This window comes from Rhinatrema bivittatum, chromosome 14, assembly GCF_901001135.1.
Source record: "Rhinatrema bivittatum chromosome 14, aRhiBiv1.1, whole genome shotgun sequence".
NCBI lineage: Eukaryota > Metazoa > Chordata > Amphibia > Gymnophiona > Rhinatrematidae > Rhinatrema > Rhinatrema bivittatum.
The window spans coordinates 47,527,340-47,550,637 of record NC_042628.1 but is presented as its reverse complement, the minus strand read 5'-3'; the positions used below and the strand labels follow the sequence as shown (position 1 = coordinate 47,550,637).

General features: G+C 44.5%; 1 protein-coding gene across 1 annotated transcript in view; it reads right to left on the bottom strand.

Annotated features, from left to right (window-relative positions):
• Positions 1-23,298, bottom strand: part of LOC115075860 (H(+)/Cl(-) exchange transporter 7-like) — a 170,053-nt gene that overhangs the window by 69,414 nt on the left and 77,341 nt on the right. The window contains exon 16 of the mRNA XM_029576722.1: positions 8,715-8,808. Coding sequence (XP_029432582.1) covers positions 8,715-8,808 — 94 coding nt within the window. The remainder of the gene's footprint in view (positions 1-8,714; positions 8,809-23,298) is intronic.

Here is a 23,298-nt window from a genome sequence, read left to right as displayed (position 1 = left end):
CTTAACCATGATCGGGTCATACTTCGAACACGAGTTGTGCTTGAGCAGCCTCCCCTAACCAGATCTGCCTATAGATTTCCATTCTTTGGTAAATCACAAATAAGTTCGTTGTGTGCAATCCCACTCGTCAACTTGCTGGCTTTCAATTAACATAAGAATGGTCCCAGCTAACAGGTTTAGGGCAGGCAAAGGCCACAGCAATGACAAACTCCGCCGCCAAGTCCTCGAGGGCCAACCCATTGTGCACTTGGAGAGAGAGACAAACCATGGGGCCGATGCAACAAATGAGTGCGGAAAATGGGGGCTCGGTGTTGAGTGCCCACTTTCCTAACGTGCATCCAGGAGAGGCCACCTCTCCTGGGTGCACGATTCAATATTTAAATGAGGGGTCGTGCTGCCAAGGAAGCGCCATCAAATGTGCACCCCTAGCGCCTCCTTGGCAGCGGGCCCCCAGGAGAGGTCGGCTGTCAGCGGGTTAGGAAAACGGACCCTCAATTTTCCAAGCATCTGTTTTCCTAATCTGTGCACTGCCATGGGTTAGGAAAATGGACGCTCATTAACTGAGCATCCGTTTCCCTAACCTGACTGCCGGCACTATTTTTTTTTTTTTAACTTTTTGGTATTTTCTGCTTTTCTAAACATTGTTTTGGGCTGCTCATGAATGATCTGAAAAGAATGGGGAATAAAACTGAAAATGTCATAATGCTTCTATATTGATCCAAGAAGCAACTGCACCTTCAGTACTGTGTACAGCTCTGGTCACCCCATCTCAAAAAAAGACATAGCATTTTATAAAACTCTATCCTAGCCCTCCTCAGTTGTCTGTTCTCCAAACTGAAGAGCTATAATCTGTTCAGCCTTTCTTCACTGGTTCTGTTCCAGGCTGCTAATGCACCAGATACAAGAGTTCTGGCGAGAAATGTATAACCTGGAAAGAGGCTTATACTCATGAATAATTCATAGAAACATAGAAACATATAGAAACATAGAAATGACGGCAGAAGAAGACCAACCGGTCCATCCAGTCTGCCCAGCAAGCTTCACACATTTGTTCTCATACTTAACTGTTTCTCTTGGCTCTTAGTAACCTTATGTTCTAATTCCCTTTTCACCCCCACCATTAATGTAGAGAGCAGTGCTGGAGCTGCTTCCAAGTGAAATATTAAGTTTGATTAGTTGGGTAAGCGGCAGCATAGCTCTCTGCCATGAAGCAGAGGGCAATGCTGGAAATGTGTGAAGTATCAGTTTTTCTTTTCCCCTGTCATTGAAGCAAGGAGTCATGCCGGACATGCACCGAAAGTGAAGAATGCCTTGAAAGTCACATTAACTATCATCAAATATTGAAAAGCCTAATAATTGGTAATACCTATAAGCCCATGAACCCATCCCTGTTTTTTTTTCTTTTTTTTCTTTTCTTTTTTTAATTGGGAGATGGATGCCCTTCATCCTTCTACTCTGTGAAGGTGGACACCTACCACCGGCCACTGGCATCCCGCTCCGTTAATGCCTCTGTGGCTACTGCCGCTCCATGCAGTGTTTTACTACCTGCTCTTTATATGCGTCCTCTAGAACTGATGGATCCCATCCCTGGGTTTTTTTATTATTTATTTAATTGGGAGATGACAGCCCTCCATCCTTCCGCTCCGTGAAGGTGGACACCTACCACTGGCCACTGGCATCCCGCTCCGTGAATGCCTCTGTGGATCCCCAAATACAAATCCATTTGTATTTGGGGGTTTTTTTTTATTATTATTTTTCAAATTCTCCTGCACGATACTGGATTAATTCAGAAATTACCCTTAACAGGTAGGAGTACAATTCTATTGATCTATGTGGAAAAACCCTGCACCATTCCTGTTGGAAAAAATGAATTGATAAGATGTCAAATATTACAGCTAAGGATACATTATCTGCTTCTTTAAAGGAGTCCTGGGCTTCCTCCCTTTATAAAGAGATTTTGTGCAGATATTCACAGAATATCAGCATAAGGGGACTTTTTTCTCTCTCTCTCTCCACGGCTTGTCAGAGAAGAGAGGGGACAGGGGAATACTCTAAGGAGACAGGATGTGATAGGCAAATAGCCAATGAAATGAAGTGTAGTTGGGTTCTTTTTACACATTATGAGTGTAATTTCCAAATTGGCTTTTGAAAAATACTCAAGGGGTTATGTGTGGAGAAAGTACAAGTGTAACTCGACCATATGCACGCTTTTCCTCACGTTCCAGGGGCAGAGCTGGGGCAAAATAAGTATTTGCAGTCCAGAGTCTGCATGTACTTTATACTGACATTTTTGGAATTTCAGTAAAAAGATTTAAAGTTTATACCCACATGTTCTGCAGAGTCTTGTAACAATTGCAATATTACAGAAAAGGGCATTCAATAATCAATTTTCAAAAGGAAAGCCAAGCGATGAAGCTTAGGGGGACACTTTTCCTCCCCACTGCATTACCCTCTACCTTCCAAAACACCATTTCAACAAGAGCAGAAAAGCAAAAGGAAAACTGGTTCTTACCTGCTAATTTTCATTCCTGTAGTACCACAGATCAGTTCAGACGCCTGGAGTTTGCCTCTCTGCCAGCAGATGGAGACAGAGAACGTTTCACTGACACTGTACGTAACCCAGTGTGCCACCTGCAGTCCCTCAGTATTGACCTGTATCTAAGCCAAGTTGACAGCAACAACCATAAATTTCTAAGCAAACTTCTTCCCCTCCAATGAACCGGAAGATGGTGAAGTTGCCCAAAAAGACAATGGAAAACTCATTTCCCAAATTTAAAATAAGTGATCAGCATTGAAAACCTCCAACAACTTCGCTCTATATACAAAGCAATAGCATGAGTGGCGAACTCTCCCCAGAGTAAATGGGCGGATCTTTGGACTGATCTGTGGTACTACAGGAATGAAAATTAGCAGGTAAGAACCAATTTTCCTTTCCTTGTACGTACCCAGATCAGTCCAGACTCCTGGGCTGTACCTAAGCTCCCCTTAACTCGAATGGGACCTGCAGAGTTCCACTCGTTGAACACTCACAAAACACATGGAAGTCAGAGTCTCTACATCCAAGCGAAAATGCCTAACAAAAGTGTGCAATGACTTCCCAGTATCCACCCAGCAAATTTCATGTGGAGACCACCTGTTGTAACTCAGCCCAGGAAGTCGCCTGAGAATGTATCGAGTACACCTCTAAATCCCCCGGCAGCGGGCACCCTTTTGTATGGTTCTTGCCCCAATCATTTCTATTTCTCCACACACAATACTTTGTAGGAAGACATCAATCATCTCTTATCAGTATCTGCATTTTCCTTTGTAGTTGACTTCCACACAGACCACACACATATCTTGTGGGCCATTCCAATGTCCTTCACTTTATGCTGACCACCCCACATCTTGCAGCTACAATGAGCTGCTCTTGCTCCTCACAGCACGTATTGTCAATATGTGCTGGCACAAACTTAGTAGGACATAGTCCAGCAGTCGGCATTATACACTTTAGAAATGTAAGTCGACTCGATCGCTTCCTTTAGCCACCACACAATTGTAGCCTTACTTCCCTTCTTTGGGCCACTCCAAAGAGGTGATCCAATTTACAAAGAGGTGATCCAATATATGGAAATCATAAGTGACCTTCAGATACCTCAATAATGCATGCCTCCCATTTAAGAGCCCATGTTTCCCTGCGTGAGGCGTAGAGGAATCCAAATCTGGAGAAACTGGAAGCTCCGCTGTTTAAGACGTAACGCCGAAGACTACCTAAGGCAGAAAAGAAGGCACCATGCAAAAAGATACCCCTGAATCAGACATCTGTATGAAGGGATCTCAACACGACAGTGCCTGGAGCTCCGAAATTCTCCTGGATGAACAAATAGTCATCAAGAAAACCACTTTAAGGGCCAAGTCCTTAACCATAGCTCTCTTTAGTGGTTCAAACCGAGCCTCACACAATCCTCTAAGGACTAGATTCAAATTCCAAGACAGACAAATGTTCTGCACCCAAGGACACAAGTTCTTGGCTCTCCGAAGGAACCGTATAATATCTGGATGTGTGGACAAAGGATACCCTTGCACCCTTACCCTGGAGACAACCCAATGTTGCTACCTTGACTCTCAGAGAGTTAAAGGTCAGTCTCTTGACAAACTCTCTGTAGAAAAGCCAAAATATATGACATCATAGCCAGAATAGGCTGAGACTGCACTCCGTCAACAGCAGACCAGACTCAAAGATCCTCCAAATTCACGCATACATCAACGTTGTAGAAGGTCGCCTTGTCTGCAATAAGATGGAAATAACCACTTCAGAATATCCCTTCTATCTCAGTCATCTCCTCTCAGAAGTGAAGCCATGAGACAGAAGTGAGCCAGCTGACCCAAAAATATTGGGCCCTGGTGGAAAAATAGGTGACCGATGTCCAAGCCTCAGGAGCCCATCTATGGCCATGTTGATCAGATCTGGGAAGCATGGTCTATGTGGCCACTCTGGAGCTACCAGGATCACGTTGCCTGGATGTTTCTTTATCCGCTGTAATCCCTTGTCCACCAGAGGCTACGAAGGGAAGACAAAGAAGAATCCCTCGAGTCCACGGCAGCAACAGAGCTCTGATTCCTTCCATACCGCGTTCTGCTCAGCAACTGTAAAACCATGATGCCTTGGTGTTCTCTTTGGTCGGGATACCCTCATCTTCCGTGATTGAGACACATCACTGCCTCCAACAGCTCCCATTTCCTGAGGTCTAACTTTCTCCGACTGAGAAAATCTGCTTGAATGTTGATCACTCTGGCGATGTGAGACGCTGCCAGCCACTTCAAGTGTTGCTCTGCCCAGAGAATCAACTCCCGGGCCCTCTTGAACCATTGCCTCATTCTTGGTTCCGCCTTGACAGTTGATGTAGGCCACAGTCGTCACATTGTCTAATAAAACCGGTATGATTTACATCGGATGTAAGAATGTCGGTATATAAAAATTAAAAATAAATAAATAAATAGGATCCGTACTGGATGGCTGTGTAACCTTGGCAGACAGGCAAGCAACACGAAATGCACCGCTCTTGTCTCTAACCAACTGACAGACCATGAGGTCTCCTGTTTCGACCATTGGCTCTGTGCAGACTGATCTTGCCACAACGTCCTCCATCTGGAGAGGCTTGCATCAGTGGTGAATATTACCCAATTTTGAACCTTCAATTCCACATTATACTCGAAATTGGTGGGAGTAAGCCACCACGAAAGACTGTCCTTGGCTTCCCCTTCTAACGGAAGAGGAAGATGAAACTCTTCCAATAACAGATTCTAGGGATAGAAGAGCCCCCTGCAGAGGCTGCATAAGCACAAACGCCCAATACGTTAATTCCAGTGCTGATGCCATAGAACCCAGGACCTATAAATAGACCCAGTCCCTGGGCACTAAGCTCTAGAAGAAGCCTAATCTGACTCTGTAATTTCAGCCATCTCTCTCCATGAGAAACACTCTCTCCGCCAGCATGTCAAACCAAGCTCCCAGATACTCCAGAGTTTGAAAGAGGACTAAATGGCTTGTTGCTAGGTTCACCACCCATCCTAGAGACTTCAAGCGCATTGGTACCTTTTGTACTGATTGTCAACAGATGTCCTCTGATTCTGCACAAATAAGCCAGTTGTCCAGACATGAATGCACCACCACATTCTCGTTTTGCAATGCAGCCACCTGCACCATCATTATCTTGGTACGTGGAGCCATTGCCAGATGAAGGGAATGGTTCAAAACCAAAAATGTTCCCTTAGGACCATGAATGTCAGGAATCTCTGGTGCTCCAGTCTGGTGGCACACCAATGCCACCCGGGCATACCCGCACACCTGTCCAGGACACACGCAAATACATGCTCAAGATGCGTAATATCCAATGAAATTGATCCATGCACAATTCACATCCACAATTACATATAACATATATAACAAAATACTGAAAAAATATAAAATCCAGTGAACCTAATAAAACTTTACTTCAAGGGTTGGCTAAAAAATAAAAGCGTTCATCTTTTTTTTTTTTCTAAACATCAAATTACCAGCTTCATCCCGCACTCCACTTGGCAAAAAATTCCATAACATGGGTAACGCACGAGAATACCCTAGTAATCTATTTATTTATTTAGAGCTTTTTTATACCGGCATTCATGATACAATCACATCATGCTGGTTTATAGATAACGGGGGGTGAGATAACTTTGAACAATTAACAAGTGGTGAGAAGCAAAAAAGTTACAATAAAACAAGGGAAGCTAGAACTGGGGGAAGAAGAAGAGAAGCAGGAATAATTTAACAATAACAATGAGAGTCATAATTATTTACATAGTGCTGACAGTAATGAGTCTTCTGCAAGAGGAACTCCCAAAATGATGGCATAGCTGACAGGTTTTGTTCAGAAGAACAAAAGGGAAGAGAAGTTAAACAGGAATTCAAAATTCCAGCTAAGCAATGAGCACCTTCACCGTGAATAACTGTGAATAAGTGCCAGAATTTTAAATTAATAAATAAGTAGCTAATGTAATGCTTTCAGCTTTGTGGCAATCCTATCATTCATGCGAGGACCAGTAATAAGCCTAGCTGCTGCATTCTGAACGAATTGTACGATGTTAAGTAAAATGTTAGATAGGCCTAAATCTAAAGAATTACAATAGTCAAGGATGTTGAGGACTAAGGCTTGCACTATAGTTCTAAAGTTGGTTGGTGATATAAAATGCTTTAATAGCCTTATCATCCAAAGTTTAAGCAACTGGCCAGACCTATTTTCCAGGTTTTTAAGCTTACCAGCCAGTTCCCAGTTGTTTTTTCTGCAAATCATGTACCATGGTTTGTAACTTCATCCCTGACTCCATGCAATCTTCGCATGTAGACTCTGCCTCTTCTACTCTCCTTCCAATGCCCATATCATCTCCCCTCAAGTTATTTACTAACACCTGAATCTCAAACTTAAATGCCCATAATATCCAATTTTAACTCTTTAAATTATGAATGCAGCTCCTCTTTAAAGAGAGAGTTTCCCTGAAAGCTGCAGCCATCACATCTCCTCCACCTTCAGCATGAGCCTTCCTCAGGGCCATTGCTCCTTCCATTCCGATCAGGACACCCCTCATTGGGTAGGAAGATTGCTCAAGATCCATCTCTTTATGCTGAAGATATCCAAAGTCTATGTAATGCACAAGTCACAAAGAAAAGAAACTTAGACGGCCAATTGAGGTATTTTATGTAAATCCATCAGGAAGTTCTGCACCTAAACTTCCATCCCGATCACCGACATCACTTCCTCCTGGCTACTGCTTTAATTTGATCCTTTAAAGTTATTCTTGAGTCTAGACAAATTCACAGATCCCAAACTTCATAAAAAATTGGAGAATTAAAATTCCCAACTGATAAATAAGTCAGCTTCTCAGGTGAAGGGGGGTCCTACCTACCCATAAGACTAGCTTTGAATTTTCAGAAAACAGTAATCTATTAAAAGATATCCTACTGGTTAACATTCTCTAAACAATTAGCAAGTAAAGATAAAAAGAATGATTACCATTAGGGTTGAAAAGCATAAAAAATGAATGTCAACTGCATAAATTCAATAATCCAGTGTCTCCAAACAACTGAGCGGAGCTGCTAAATAAGAATCATGTCAAATGTGTCTGATACGGTTAAAAACACTAACAGAACAGATTGTCCATTGTCCAACTTACAGCAAAGTGAGTGCCTTAAAGATACTAAAAGCGACATGCTTTCCCAAACCCAAACTGATATGGGTCTAGTAGATTAGACGCATCCAAAAAAAAAAAAAAATCTTCTAATTGGACTAAACCCCATTTCTCAATGAGTTCACTCATGAAGGCAAAGCTGAAAAACAGACTGCTGGGATTTTTGGTACAGGCTGAACTGCCGCATTCTTTAAGACATCCAGAAAACTCCTTACCTGCTCAGCCATAAAAGAGGTAAAGTACTTTCTCCCAGTCAGGACAAGTATTACAGGTCACATGAAAGCCCTACTGCAATGCTGCATCGTAGGGATAATTTTCCTAAGAGCTAGTCAGGGAGAATCATTTTTCCCTAGAAACAGAGACTATGAGGGTAATTTTCAGCAGCCGCCATCAGCTTGCAGGCTCCGCAGGTACTTTTGCAAGCGGAGTTTCCCTTTGAAAACCCACCAGTGGACTTCTGCTACAGGGAGTATTTAAGCCGCAAACTTTACAGGTTAAATCAGAAAAACACAGGAGTGAGCATCCTCACATTTGCTTTTATCCAGGGCCACCTCATTTCCCCCGTGGAGAACCCAGGTAACTTTTTAAAGGGGATTTTTCCACAAGTAAACACCAGTTTTCCTACCAACGCCTTTTAAAAATTGCCCCCTATAACACTGGACTGAAAATCCCAATAGTCAGCAGACACTATTCTTCAAAACCCTGTAATTCTCTAAATGAAATACTGATTCACTGATGTCCATTGAAACAGTAAATAAAATGTCTCGGAGCCAATCCTGAATATTTGGTATTTCTTCCTAATTACCTGGGCTTTTATTTTTTGAAGGTTAAACAATTCCTTAATCTCCTGGTTCTTGCAGCAATCTCAGACAGCATACTGTAAGGACTTCTGGTCAAAAGAGCATGTTTTGTATAAACTGCTATCTTTGGCATGCACAGGGCACACAATGGGCAAAAACAGCTTGCGAGCCGAGCTACCCACAACCAAATCCAAAAAGACAAATGCTGACCTGCTGGGTCATGAAAAAGGTTGCGCACACTTTTCTCAGGGGTAGTGAAGAAGGTGGAGGCCATGGAATTATATTCTCCATCTGCACAGAAAAGCTAGGAGAGAAGAGAAAAGGAACATGTGTTAGTGGAGACTGTGCAGAGGAGCCAAGGTTTATAAAGCAGTGGAGCTAATATGCCTCTAGCCTGCTGCTGATTCAGAGTAGCTGACTTAACTGTAAAACCTTCAAAAACCAAAGCACTGTGGGTCAGCAGATAAACTGTCCTTTAAGAAACTATCCAAAAGTTTCTGGGGTTACTATTTACCTCAAATATTCAAATTTCTGCTCTTGGGATAACATTAGATTTGAATGTAAGCTGTTTATGCAGAAACAGATTTCTGCTTTCATTCACAGTACATCTTTTCACATTGAGGTACTTATGTCAACTACAATCGATTTTAGAAATAAAGGACCCGCAAATAATTTTACATACAGTGATCACGAATCAAATGGATTACTGCAACCCTCTTAACCAGGGTTGTTCAGTTGTGGCTTTAAAAAGAATTAAGGTGTTACAGAATACAGCATCCAAACCTATTTGGGATTAAGAGATCAGATCATGTACTCCCTCTCTTGATCAAACCGCACTGGTGCCAACTGTTTTTAGAGTTACATTTAAAATTTTATCCATGGGTTTTCAAATGTCCTCATAGGGGTTTCTCCTTTCTCCTCAGCTGATCTGTTGGTATTGTATATCTCCACCACCCAAGATTAAGTTGGCGTGCACCTGTCGCTCTTATTTATACAGCCTCTCTCTGAAATGAAATCCCTCTGGAAGTGCAACAAGAAACTAAAGGAAAACTGGTTCTTACCTGCTAGTTTTCATTCCTGGAATACCATGGATCAGTCCAGAGTCCTGGGTTCTGCCTTCCTTCCAGCAGATGGAGACAGAGAACGTTTTACTGACACTGCCATATAGTCTTGGTATGCCACCTGCAGTCCCTCAGTATTGACCTGTACACAAGAAAATATACATACTATAAAAACACTAACGTAATTGAACAACCTCCTACAACGAGCAGGAGAAAAAGGTGGAACTCCGCAATGGAAAAATCCTCTCTTTCCACCCACAAAACCGTAGAGCAATCCTGAAATCCTGAGCAATTCTGCAGCTTATACACAAAAGAAGTACGAGCAGACTCTCCTCCACAACCAGGGTGGGACTCTGGACTGATCTGTGGTATTCCAGGAACGAAAATTAGCAGATAAGAACCAAATCTTCCTTTCATGTTCATACCCAGATCAGTCCAGACTCTTGGGATATACCTAAGCTTCCCTAATTAGGGTGGGACTGCGAGAGTCACACTTGAACAACACGCTCACCAAAGTCTACGGCCTCTGGAGCATGGATGTCCAAATGATAATATCTGGCAAAAGTGGGCAACAACTCTTCTGCGGCGACACCTGCTGGCACTCAGCCCAAGAAGCCACCTACGACCAAGTACAGTGAGCCCTCAATCTTATCGGTACAGGAAGGAAGCCGAGCCTATAGCTTCCTTCAACCACTGCGCAATCATGGATTTTAAGGCTTTCTGATCTTCTTAGCCCTAACTCATAGTACAAAGAGATGGTCAGACACCCGAAAACTATTGGTGATCTTGAGGTAACGTAACAGAGCTTGTTTTACATCCAAAAACTGCAGATCCCTCGTGTGTAGTGTTGACGCACCCAAATTTGGGAAAGCCGGAGGCTCCACTATCTGACTCAAATGGAAAGGCAATTCAACCTTCGGGACAAAAGAGGGCACTGTACGTAACGAGATCCTGAAGTTCGAGATCTTCACAATTGGATCTCTACATAACAATGCTTGCAGCTCAGAAATTCTTCAGGCTGAACAAATCGCCACTAGAAAAACTACCTGCAGAGTGAGATCCTTTATAGTTGCCCTCCTTAAAGGCTCAATAGGTGCCACACACATCCATCTTAGAACAAAGTTAAGATTCCAGGAAGGACATATTTTCTGCACCGGAGGACACAAATGTTTTGTCTCCCGAAGAAATTGCACCTCATCCAGATGAGCAGCCAAGGACATTCCATGAACCTTGCCATGAAGATAGCCCAAGGCTGTCACCTGCACTTTGAGGGAGTTTAAGGCCAAGCCTTTCACCAACCCTTTCTGCAAAAAGGTTAAGATGTGTGCTACCAACACCCAAGTAGGTCTTATTCCCTGATCCGTGTAGATCCTCACATAAGGAAGTAGATGGCCTTCTAGCATGCAACAAGGTGGAAATGACATCCCACTCAAATGCTTCCTCTCAAAAGCCAAGCTACGAGACAAAAGAGATCCTCCTAATCTGAAAATATTGGACCCTCCCGAAGAAGCCTCAGTAGATGTATGAGCCACAATGGTCCGTCTACTACCAGATTGATCAGGTCTACAAACCATGGCCGCTGTGGCCTCGCCAGCACCACCAGGATCACAGACGATTTTCTATCTACCGTAGCACCTTGCTCCTGCATCCATGGGGAGAACATGTAAAGAAGAATCCTTTGGAGCCAAGGTAGAGCCAGGGCATCAACTCCTTCTGCCCCATGTTTTCTTCTGCGACTGTAGAAGTGAGGTGTCTTGGCATTCCATTGAGACACCATCAAGTACAGAAGAGCCATTGCCTCCTCCGAAGCTCCTGCTCCCTGGGGTCCAGCCTTTGGCGCTTGAGATAATCTGCTTGAACATTGTCCACTCCAGCTATGTGGGACGCCACTAGCAATACCAGATGCCATTCCGCCCAGGGAAACAAATCCTGGGCCACCGCCCGATTCTTGGTTCCCTCTTGTCTATGGATGTAAGCCACGGTAGTCACATAGTCTGACAAGATGCGCACCGGGCGATCGCGTAACAGAGGCAGAAAGGCAAGCAACGCGAAATGAACAGCCCTTGTGTTTCTAACCGATTGATAGCCCAGGATGCCTCATACTTGAATCACTGCCCCTGGACCGACTGCCCCTGGCATCAGTGGTAACTACCATCCAAACCGGAACAACCAAGTCTACTCCGAGACTCAGATGGACTCGACCAAGCCACCATGAAAGACTGGACCTGGCAGCCTCCTCGAGAGACAGCAGAAGATGAAACTGTTCCGACAATGGATCCCACTGGGAAAGAAGAGACTTTTGTAGAGGCTGCATGTGTGCAAAGGCCCAAAGAACTAACTCCAACGTCAATGCCATAGAGCCTAGAACCTGAAGGTAGTCCCAGACTCTGGGCACCGTAGCATTCGACAGCCGGCGAACCTGCATCTGCAGTTTGAGTATACGATCCTTGGTGAGCAAAACCTTCCCTATCCTTGTAACGAAACAGACTCCTAAGAACTCCAAAAACTTGAGAAGGGCTGAGATGACTTTTCGCCAGATTCAGCACCCAGCCTAGTGACTTCAACTGCTGCAGGACCTGAGACACCACCTGTCTGCAGAGGATTTCGGACTTCACCCGAACAAGTAGTTGTCCAGATATGAGTGAACCAGAATGCCCTTTATTTCTGAGTGCTGCTGCCACAACCACCATCACCTTGGTGAAGGTATGCAGAGCTGGTGCCAATATGAAAAGAAGGGCACAAAACTGAAAATGCCTCCCAAGGATTATGAATCTCAGGAATCGCTGGTGATCTGGGCGGATTACTATATGTAGGTAAGCCTTGGTCAAATCTAGGGATGCCAGAAACTCCCCTTTGTGCACTTTTGTGATGACCAAGCTCAGAGTTTCTATGCAAAACCGAGAAACCCCATGAGCCACATTCACCTTTTTTAAATCCAAAATCGAACAGAAGGACCCTTCCTTTTTTGGTACCACGAAATATATGGAATATCTTCCTGTTCTTCGCTCCCCCTTAGGCATGGGAATGATGGCTCCCAGCCTCTGTAAATGATTCATGGTTTCTTGGACCACCTTCCTTTTGTTGAATGGGGTGCAAGGGGAGACCATGAACAAGTCTCGTAATGGCCAAGAGAATTCTAATGCGTAACTGTCTCTTATCACACTTAGGATCCACTGGTCTGCCGTGATTTTGGCCCACTCCTTGTAAATAGAGTTAGACATCTTCCGATAGGAGGAAGAAAGGAGTAGACCAGCCTTGCTCCATGGCAAGGTCTTAGCTCCACCAGATCTCTGGCTAAGGCCATCTTGGTTTGGTTTTCTGCCCCCTCAAAAAGACCTGCCCCAGGATTGTTGCCTTCTGACTAATCTCTGGGCTCCCGCCAGAAGCCTACTCTGACAAAACTTTCTATTTGTCGGAATCAGGAACATCCCAAAAAGGAACCCTTGCTTCCGTTTGGTTTATCCTCTGGCAACCTATACCCCTTGGTCTCAACCGGGACATTTGACTAGCTCTTCCAAGTCTTCTCCAAATAAGAGTTTTCCCTTGAAAGGCAATGCTCCTAAATGTGACTTGGACCAAACATCTGCAACCAGCTCCTTAACCAAAGGAGATGCCTGGCTGAGACTGCTGACATCAAAATTCTCGAAGAATTTCTGATGAGGTCATACAAAGCATCAGCAACATAAGTCACTGCTGCCTCCAGTCTACCTGCTTAGTCTCAGAAGCAGACAGTGATCTCGTAGCCCGCAATTGCTGCACCCAGCACAGGCTGGCCCTCTGCAAAAAAGCTAATGCAAATGGCAGCATGTATGCCTAACGCAGACACCTCAAAAATCTTTTTGAGATGAATTCTAATTTTTACTCTTGTATATCTTTCAGTGCTGCTAAACCAGCCACTGGATTGATGGTCTTCTTAGTGACCACTGACACTGACACATCCACCTTTGGAAGTGCCAAAAGCTCAAGCGTGTATTCAGGCAACAGGTACAATTTTGCCATCGCCCGGTCAACCTTCAGGCCTGTCTCTGGAGTATCCCATTTCCTGACTACTAACTTCTTCACAGATTTGTGAAAGGGAGAAGCTTTTGCTGGATCCCTTGGGCCATCCATGACTGAGTCCACCCGTTCCTGGTCAGATTCCTCTTGGAGAACCTTGATTCCCAACTCCTCTAGAACATGGGGGATCAGGAAGAGACACACCACTTTTGGGTTATCCCAAATGATGAAGGGATTTGGCCCAGCCCTTCATCTGGCTCCACCACATTTGGGTCAGTATCAGCCAGCAGCAATGTCAGGAGAGACAATTATCAGTGGTACTGCTTTCTCTGACTCCTCACATCCTTTGTCCAGATTAACTGGACGTGCCGCCATACCCAGGACCCTCTAAGCACGCCTAGGAATCTGATCCCTTGAACTCCTAGATCTTTCACCAAGACGCGGTTCAAGGGATCCCTGAGACCAAGCTGACTGCCACCCTGCTGCTTTCCTGGCCAAGTATGCCGCTTTTTTTTTTTTTTTTTTTTTTTTTTACTATACTGGGTCAGACCAAGGGTCCATCAAGCTCAGCATCCTGTTTCCAACAGTGGCCAATCCAGGCCATACGAACCTGGCAAGTACCCAAAAACTAAGTCTATTCCATGTTACCGTTGCTAGTAATAGCGGTGGTTATTATCTAAGTCAACTTAATTAATAGCAGGTAATGGACTTCTCGTCCAAGAACTTATCCAATCCTTTTTTAAACCCAGCTACACTAACTGCACTAACCACATCCTCTGGCAACAAATTCCAGAGTTTAATTGTGCGTTGAGAGAAAAAGAACTTTCTCCGATTAGTTTTAAATGTGCCACATGCTAACTTCATGGAGTGCCCCCTAGTCTTTCTATTATCCGAAAGAGTAAAAAAACGATTCACATCTACCCATTCTAGACCTCTCATGATTTTAAACACCTCTATCATATCCCCCCTCAGCCGTCTCTTCTCCAAGCTGAAAAGTCCTAACCTCTTTAGTCTTTCCTCATAGGGGAGCTGTTCCATTCCCTTTATCATTTTGGTAGCCCTTCTCTGTACCTTCTCCATCGCAATTATATCTTTTTTGAGATCCAGCGACCAGAATTGGACACAATATTCAAGGTGCGGTCTCACCATGGAGCGATACAGAGGCATTATGACATTTTTCATTTTATTCACCATTCCCTTTCTAATAATTCCCAACATTCTGTTTGCTTTTTTGAATGCTGCAGCACACTGAACCGATGATTTCAATGTGTTATCCACTATGACGCCTAGATCTCTTTCTTGGGTAGTAGCACCTAATATGGAACCTAACATTGTGTAACTATAGCATGGGTTATTTTTCCCTATATGCATCACCTTGCACTTGTCCACATTAAATTTCATCTGCCATTTAGATGCCCAATTTTCCAGCCTCACTAGGTCTTCCTGCAATTTATCATAATTTGCTTGTGATTTAACTACTCTGAACAATTTTGTATCATTTGCAAATTTGATTACCTCACTCGTCGTATTTCTTTCCAGATCATTTATAAATATATTGAAAAGTAAGGGTCCCAGTACAGATCCCTGAGGCACTCCACTGCCCACTCCCTTCCACTGAGAAAATTGTCCATTTAATCCTACTCTGTTTCCTGTCTTTTAGCCAGTTTGTAATCCACAAAAGGACATCGCCACCTATCCCATGTTTTTTTACCTCTCCTAGAAGCCTCATGAGGAACTTTGTCAAATGCCTTCTGAAAATCCAAGTACACTACATCTACCGGTTCACCTTTATCCACATGTTTATTAACCCCTTCAAAAAAGTGAAGCAGATTTGTGAGGCAAGAATTGCCTCGGGTAAAACCATGCTGACTTTGTTCCATTAAACCATGTCTTTCTATATGTTCTGTGATTTTGATGTTTAGAACAATTTCCACTATTTTTCTTGGCACTGAAGTCAGGCTAACCGGTCTGTAATTTCCCGGATCTCCCCTGGTGCCCTTTTTAAATATGGGGTTTACATTAGCTATCCTCCAGTCTTCAGGTACAATGGATTATTTTAATGATAGGTTACAAATTTTTACTAATAGGTCTGAAATTTCATTTTTTAGTTCCTTCAGAACTCTGGGGTGTATACCATCCGGTCCAGGTGATTTACTACTCTTCAGTTTATCAATCAGGTCTACCACATCTTCTAGGTTCACCGTGATTTTGTTCAGTCCATCTGAATCATTACCCATGAAAACCTTCTCCAGTACGGGTACCTCCCCAACATCCTCTTCAGTAAACACTGAAGAAAAGAAATCATTTAATCTTTCCGCGATGGCCTTATGTTCTCTAAGTGCCCCTTTAACCCCTCGATCATCTAACGGTCCCAACTGTCTCCCTCACAGGCTTTCTGCTTTGGATATATTTTAAAAAGTTTTTACTGTGTTTTTGCCTCTATGGCCAACTTCTTTTCAAATTCTCTCTTAGCTTGTCTTATCAATGTCGTAGATTTAACTTGCCAATGTTTATGCATTTTCCTATTTTCCTCTGTTGGATCCTTCTTCCAATTTTTGAATGAAGATCTTTTGGCTAAAATAGCTTCTTTCACCTCCCCTTTTAACCATGCTGGTAATCGTTTGCCTGCTTTCCACCTTTCTTAATGTGGGGAATACATCTGGATTGTGCTTCTAGGATGGTATTTTTTAACAATGACCACGCCTCTTGCACACTTTTTACTTTTGTAGCTGCTCCTTTCAGTTTTTTTCTAACTATTTTTCTCATTTTATCAAAGTTTCCCTTTTGAAAGTTTAGCACGAGAGCCGTGGATTTGCTTACTGTCCCCCCTTCCAGTTGTTAATTCAAATTTGATCATATTATGATCACTATTGCCAAGCTGCCCTACCACCGTTACCTCTCTCACCAAATCTTGTGCTCCACTGAGAATTAGATCTAAAATTGCTCCCTCTCTCGTCGGTTCCTGAATCAATTGCTCCATAAAGCTATCATTTATTCCATCCAGGAACTTTATCTCTGTAGCGTGTCCCGATGATACATTTACCCAGTCAATATTGGGGTAATTGAAGTCTCCCATTATTACTGCACTACCAATTTGGTTAGCTTCTCTAATTTCTCTTAGCATTTCACTATCAGTCTCACCATCTTGACCAGGTGGATGGTAATATACTCCTATCATTATAATCTTCCCCGACACACAAGGGATTTCTACCCAGGTACAAAAACTTAGATTGTAAGCCCTCTGGGTATAGAGAAATACCTACAGTACCTGAATGTAAACCGGTGTGATATCTCGATTGAGATCGAATGTCAGTATATAAAAATAATAAGTAAATAAATAAATAAGTAAATAAATAAATAAATAAATAAATAAAGATTCTATTGTGCTTTTAGTCTCATGCAGGATGTTTATCCTGTTGAACTCTATGCCATCTCGGACATAAAGCGCTACACCGCCTCCCGGGTGCTCCTCTCTGTCATTGCGATATAATTAGTACCCCGTTATAGCACTGTCCCATTGGTTGTCCTGCTTCCACCATGTCTCTGAGATGCCAATTAAGTCTATGTCATCATTCACTGCTATACATTCTAATTCTCCCATCTTACTTCTTAGACTTCTGGCATTAGCATACAAACATTTCAAAGTTTGTTTTTTGTTTGTATTTTCATTCTGCTTTTTAATTGATATGGATAGGTTAGAATTTTTTTTAGCTCAGGTGAGTTTTTAGTTACAGGCACTTGGCACTGTCGGGATGCCCTAATTCTAATGCATCATTAGTATCCTTTGAAGATACCTCTCTCTGAACCATGTGCTGCTGAGCGACTGTCGGCTTTCCCCTTTGTTCTAGTTTAAAAGCTACTCTATCTCCTTTTTAAAGGTTAGTGCCAGCAGTCTGGTTCCACCCTGGTTAAGGTGAAGCCCATCCCTTCGGAAGAGACTCCCCCTTCCCCAAAAGGTTCCCCAGTTCCTAACAAAACTGAATCCCTCTTCCTTGCACCATCGTCTCATCCACGCATTGAGACTCCAGAGCTCTGCCTGCCTCTGGTGACCTGCACGTGGAACAGGGAGCATTTCAGAGAATGCTACCCTGGAGGTTCTGGATTTAAGTTTTCTACCTAAGAGTCTAAATTTGGCTTCCAGAACCTCCCTCCCACATTTTCCTATGTCGTTGGTGCCCACATGTTCCATGACAGCCAGCTCCTCCCCAGCACTGTCTAAAATCCTATCTAGGTGACGCGTGAGGTCCGCCACCTTCGCACCAGGTAGGCATGTTACCAGGTGATCCTCACGCCCACCAGCCACCCAGCTGTCTACATTCCTAATAATCGAATCACCTACTATGACGGCCGACCTTACCCTTCCCTCCTGGGCAGTAGGCCTTGGGGAGATATCCTCGGTATGAAAGGATAGTGCATCACCTGGAGAGCAGGTCCTTGCTACAGGATCCTTTCCTGCTACACCAGGTTTGTGCTCTCCAATCATGAGACCTTCTTCCTCCAAGGCAGCACCAGGGCTGCCAGCCTGAAGTTGGGATTTGGCTACTATGTCCCTGAAGGTCTCATCTACATACCTCTCTGTCTGCCTCAGCTCCTCTAGGTCTGCCACTCTAGCCTCCAGAGATCGGACTCGTTCTCTGAGAGCCAGGAGCTCTTTGCATCGCATGCACATGTACAACTTCTCACTGGTGGGTAAAAATTCATACATGTGACACTCAGAATTTCTCTGTCTCCAGCAGATGGTAGAGGTGCAAATCCTGCAGTCTAATTAAAAAAAAAAAAAAAAAAAAAAGATTTTAGGATTGGAGGATTCCTCCCAGGAGGTTGCTAGGCCCGGGTGGGCAGGGCCGGCGTGTCCATTAGGTGAATTTCAGCGGTCGCCTAGGGCGCCAAGCCATAGGTGATGCTGAAGAGCATCTACATGGCTGCTCTTCGGCGCCCCCTACGGCTCGGCGCCCTAGGCGACCACCGTAGGGGGGCGCATAAGCAGCACAAACGCCAAGAAAAGCACTAGGGGGCCGTAGGGGGCGCATAAGCAGCACAAACTCCAAGAAAAGCACTGCAAAGTCCTCAGACTCATCTCTGGCGAGGTCCCCTCCTCATCAGAATTAAGCTCCCTCCTGTTCTCGGGGCTCTGAATTGCCGAGGACAAAGGAGGAGGGAAATCTTCTGACCCCCTCAAAGACTCTGAAGCAAATTCAGCCGAAAAATATGGCTGCCATTCCCGCACCCAACAGGAGGATGTTCGCAGCCTTCTGAGGCGCCTCCGTGCCCGATTTTTGCTTTGTCACTCCAATGCCACCTCTGCCTGCCCCAACCCACCCTCGCCTCCAGAGAGTCATCGAAAGCAGAGTTCAGTGCACGAGAGTTGCATGAGCCCATTATTGCATGAGCAGCAGGCATTGCCATGTACCATCAGCTGACTTTCAGTGAGCCGTGCCGCAACGGTTGAGAAGGCCTGACGACGTGGCTGAAAAGCACTGCCGTCCGAGAAATCTTTCAGAAATGAAACTTGGCTGGAATACCTACTGCTGCCCTCTCAGCTACTGTAATACTACCGCTCTGCCTGCCGCCACTTTGCTGGCTTTCTTTTTTTTTCTTCTAAACTTTACCAGGGAAGAAACCAAAAAGACAGCAGAAGTAAAGGGTATTCCCTGTGCAGCCGAACTGCTGCAGGACACTAAGAGTTCTCCTGGAAGAGAGGGAACTGGCACCAGCAGTTGTCCACCACCTGCAGTGAAAGGACAGAGCCAGGCAAGGATCCCCAACCCCCTGCTCGTCCACCTCAGCACCAGGAGGGATAGCCCCACCCGCAGGGCAAGAGCATGGGTATTGGGCGACCTAGATGACCATTCTGCTGCTGCCCCCTCCCCCCCCCACCCCCACCTGTTTCGGCAGGGCCAAGAGCAGTGTGCTGCTCGCGGTCCTGAGAAGCACAGTGTCGCACGCGCACCCCTCCCCCACCACCTGTTTCGGCGCCGACTGTGTGCTTCTCAGGGCGCCGAGCCGTAGGGGATGCTTAAGAGCAGCTACGTGGTGCCGCAAGTGGGGCCTATCCCGCTCGTGGCACCACGTGGCTGCTCTTCGGCGCCCCCTACAGCTCGGCGTCCTAGGCGACCGCCAAACTTCACCTAATGGATGCGCCGGCCCTGCCCACCCAGGCCTAGCAACCTCCTGGGAGGAATCCTCCAATCCTAAAATCTTTTTTTTTTTAATTAGACTGCAGGATTTGCACCTCTACCATCTGCTGGAGACAGAGACATTCTGAGGGACTGCAGGTGGCACCCCAAATTATTATCCATGAAATTTGATAAGTCTGACTGCAAGGATAATTTGACATCCTTTATCTAAGGACACCTGAACCTAGGAAATATTACATGAGTTTATTATTATTATTAATTTGGAAATTGTATTTGTCCCCATCTGCTGGAAGGGAGGCAAAACCCAGCTGTCTGGACTGATCCGGGTACGTACAGCGAATTTATTTGTTTAAACTTATCTAGATTTTTTTGCTATATATCTATATGCCACTGATGTTTCTGAACGACTTGCAATATATTAAATAAATTTATTTATTTATTTATTTTAAGTTTTTCTATACCGGCATTCGCAATAGATATCGCATCATGTCGGTTTACAATTAACAAGTGGATAGGTAACAAAACTCGGTAAAAAACTAACATTTATCTTAATAATAATAATAATAATAGTTGTAGTAATAATAATGATAAAAAACATTAAACAAGAGAAGGTTAAGGTATGCAGTTACAATAAAACAAGGGAGTAATACAACTTGGAGCATAGAAAAGAAGCTGGGGATTAAATAGAGAGAACGTAAAATAGAGAGAACGTAAAATAAAGTAAAGTAAAATAGAAAAAATAACATGTAGAGAATTTTAATAAAAATGCCTAGGGAGTGTTGCTATTTGCTGAATCTGGTGACTCTGCCATCATCATGTCCAACAGACTCTGGACCATGGCAGGCTTTCATCAAAGCACGAGCAGCTGCTCACTCTCCTTAGTTTTGCTTCTCAGTCAGTAATTTGAGTAGGAATGGAATCATCCTTGACACTCTGCCTGCACTTGGATTTCAGGACTCTGTCTTGTTTCACCTCTTACCTCTCCCACCACTATCCCATTATCGTTTGGCATCGACCTGGACCCTCCAGATTTGTTCCCTTATTGCTCTGATCTCCTCCTATGGCTTTCAGTGCCATCTTTATGCTGATAATTTACAGACCTACTTCTCTGCATAAAAAATTATACCTAAAATCCAGTCCCAAATCTCAGCCTGCTTGTCTGACATAGTCACCTGGATGTCCCAGAGCCATTGTAAATTTAACATGGCCAAGACAAACCTTACCTTGCCTCTTAAAACCAATTGCCCTGTTTTCCCTTTTTCTATTTCTGAAGACACAGTCATCTTTTCAGTTCACTCAGCTTGCTACTTTGGGGTCATTATAGACTCCTCTCTCTCTCCTTCTTGGCACATATCTGAAAAACTGCCAAAACATGTTTCTTTTCCTGTATAACCACAAAAATCCATCCATTCATTTTTGACCAAATTATCAAAATCCTTAATTTACTCTATCACAGGGATAGCTCTAGAGTGTCACAACCAGGTCTGGTTTTCAGGATATCCACAATGAATATGCATGAGACATATTTGCACTGCCTCCATTGTATGCAAATATATCTCATGCATATTCACTGTGGATGTCCTGTAAACCAGACCTGGTTGTGGCCCTCCAGGACTGGAGCTGCCTAACCCTGCTTTATCACCTCCCCTCTTAAGACTACTGCAACCAGCTCTTCACAGCTTTCTCACTAAACCATCTATCTCCACTACAGCCTATTCAAATTTAGCTGTACAACTTATCTTTCTTTATTTTATGACAAAACCCCTCTTCTCAAATCACTCCATTGGTATTCTATTCTCTTTGCGTACAGTTCAAGTTTCTCTTACTCATCTACAAGTAGTTTCACACTATAATTCCTCATTACTTCTCCTCTCTCACCTCCCTCCCTACAGCAAGCTGCTAATCGGGCAAGCTGCTCTTATCTGTGTCCTTCAACTCCATCACCATCTCCCAACTCGCTGCACCTGGAACAACCTACCTGAATTGGTATGTCAGGTGAAGGTTCTGGGGGCGGTGGCTAGTCCGAAGGGTAGCGCCCTGAATTGATAATGATGGCCCAGTATCACAAATCGCAGGAAGCGCTGGTGATGTTGATGGACCGGGATGTGAAGGTAGGCTTCGGATAGATCTAGGGAGGTTAAAAATTCTCCCGGTTGTACCGCCATAACGGAGCGTAGGGTTTCCATGCGAAAATGTGGTTCCTTCAGGTAACTGTTGACTGTCTTGAGGTCCAGGATGGGTTGGAATGTTCCTTCTTTCTTGGGAATGATAAAATAGATGGAATAGTGGCCAGTATTTTGTTGATGCATGGGCACCGGGGCTATTGCCTTCAGGCTGAGTAGTCTTGCTAGTGTGGTTTCCACTGCCAGTCTCTTGGAGTAGGAGTGACATGGCAATCTCAAATTTGTCTGGGGGGGGATGCTTTGGAATTCCAGAGAGTACCCCTCTCAAATAATAGCTAAGACCCACTTGTCCGAAGTTATCTCGACCCATCTTTGGTAGAAGAGGGTAAGTCTGCCCCCTATGTCTTCTTCCTGTAGATGGGTCTGCGCCTTCTCATTGTGGGGTACGGCCGGGGCCTGCCCCTGAGCTTGCTCCTCTCTTAATGTGCCTGTTCCAAAAGGACTGAGACCTTCTTGAAGGACGAGGTGCTTGGGACTGTGTATTCTTGTAAGGTTTAAAGCGCTACGATCCTCTACCCTTGGGTCTTCGGGGGAGGAGCGTTATGTTCTTTTGTTCCTGTCCTCAGGTAATCGGGGTACTGGAGATTCACCCCATTTGTTGGCTAATTTCTCCAGTTCACTCCCGAATAGGAGGGATCCTTTAAAAGGCATTTCTGTGAGGTTTGCTTTGGAAGTCGCGTCAGCCGACCAGTTCCGGAGCCATAATTGTCTTCTTACCGCCAGTGCGGCAGCGACACCCCTGTAATGAGGTGTGCACGAGGTCTGCGGTAGCATCGGTGAGGAAGGAGACCGCAAGATCCATCGCTTCTTCAGGCGTGGTTGAGTCTCTGGCGAGGATCAAACAGGAACGTGGCACTAATGCGCAGTAGGAAGCAATTTGAAGCGTCATTGCTGATACATCAAAGGACTTCTTAAGGATGGCTTCCAGCCTTCTATCCTGTACATCCTTTAGTGCAGCTCCTCCCTCCACTGGGATTGTAGTGCGTTTTGAGACTGCACAGATCATAGCATCCACTTAGGGGAAATGTAGAAGTTCCTTAGCCGTGGGTTCCAGCGGGTATAGGACTTCTAGTGCCCGCCCCCCTTTGAAAGTGGCCTCTGGAGCATTCCATTCCAGGTCAATCAGTTCCTTAATGGGCTCCAACATAGAAAAATAGCATGAGGCCTTACGGAGGTACACCAACATGCGGTTCTTCTTTGGTTCTGCTGTGGCCTCCGTGCCTGAAGATCCAGTGTCTTCATAGTCTGGGACACTAGGCTTGATAATTTGTCCTTGTGGAAGAATCTGAGCATGGTCCGGTATGGCTCCATCCCTGGGGGAATTTCTCCTTCTTCCAGGGAGTCTGTTTCATCTTCTGAGGTATCTGGATCCCCATCAGAGAGGCTTTTGGTTAGGAGAGGCATGTCTCGAGAAGCC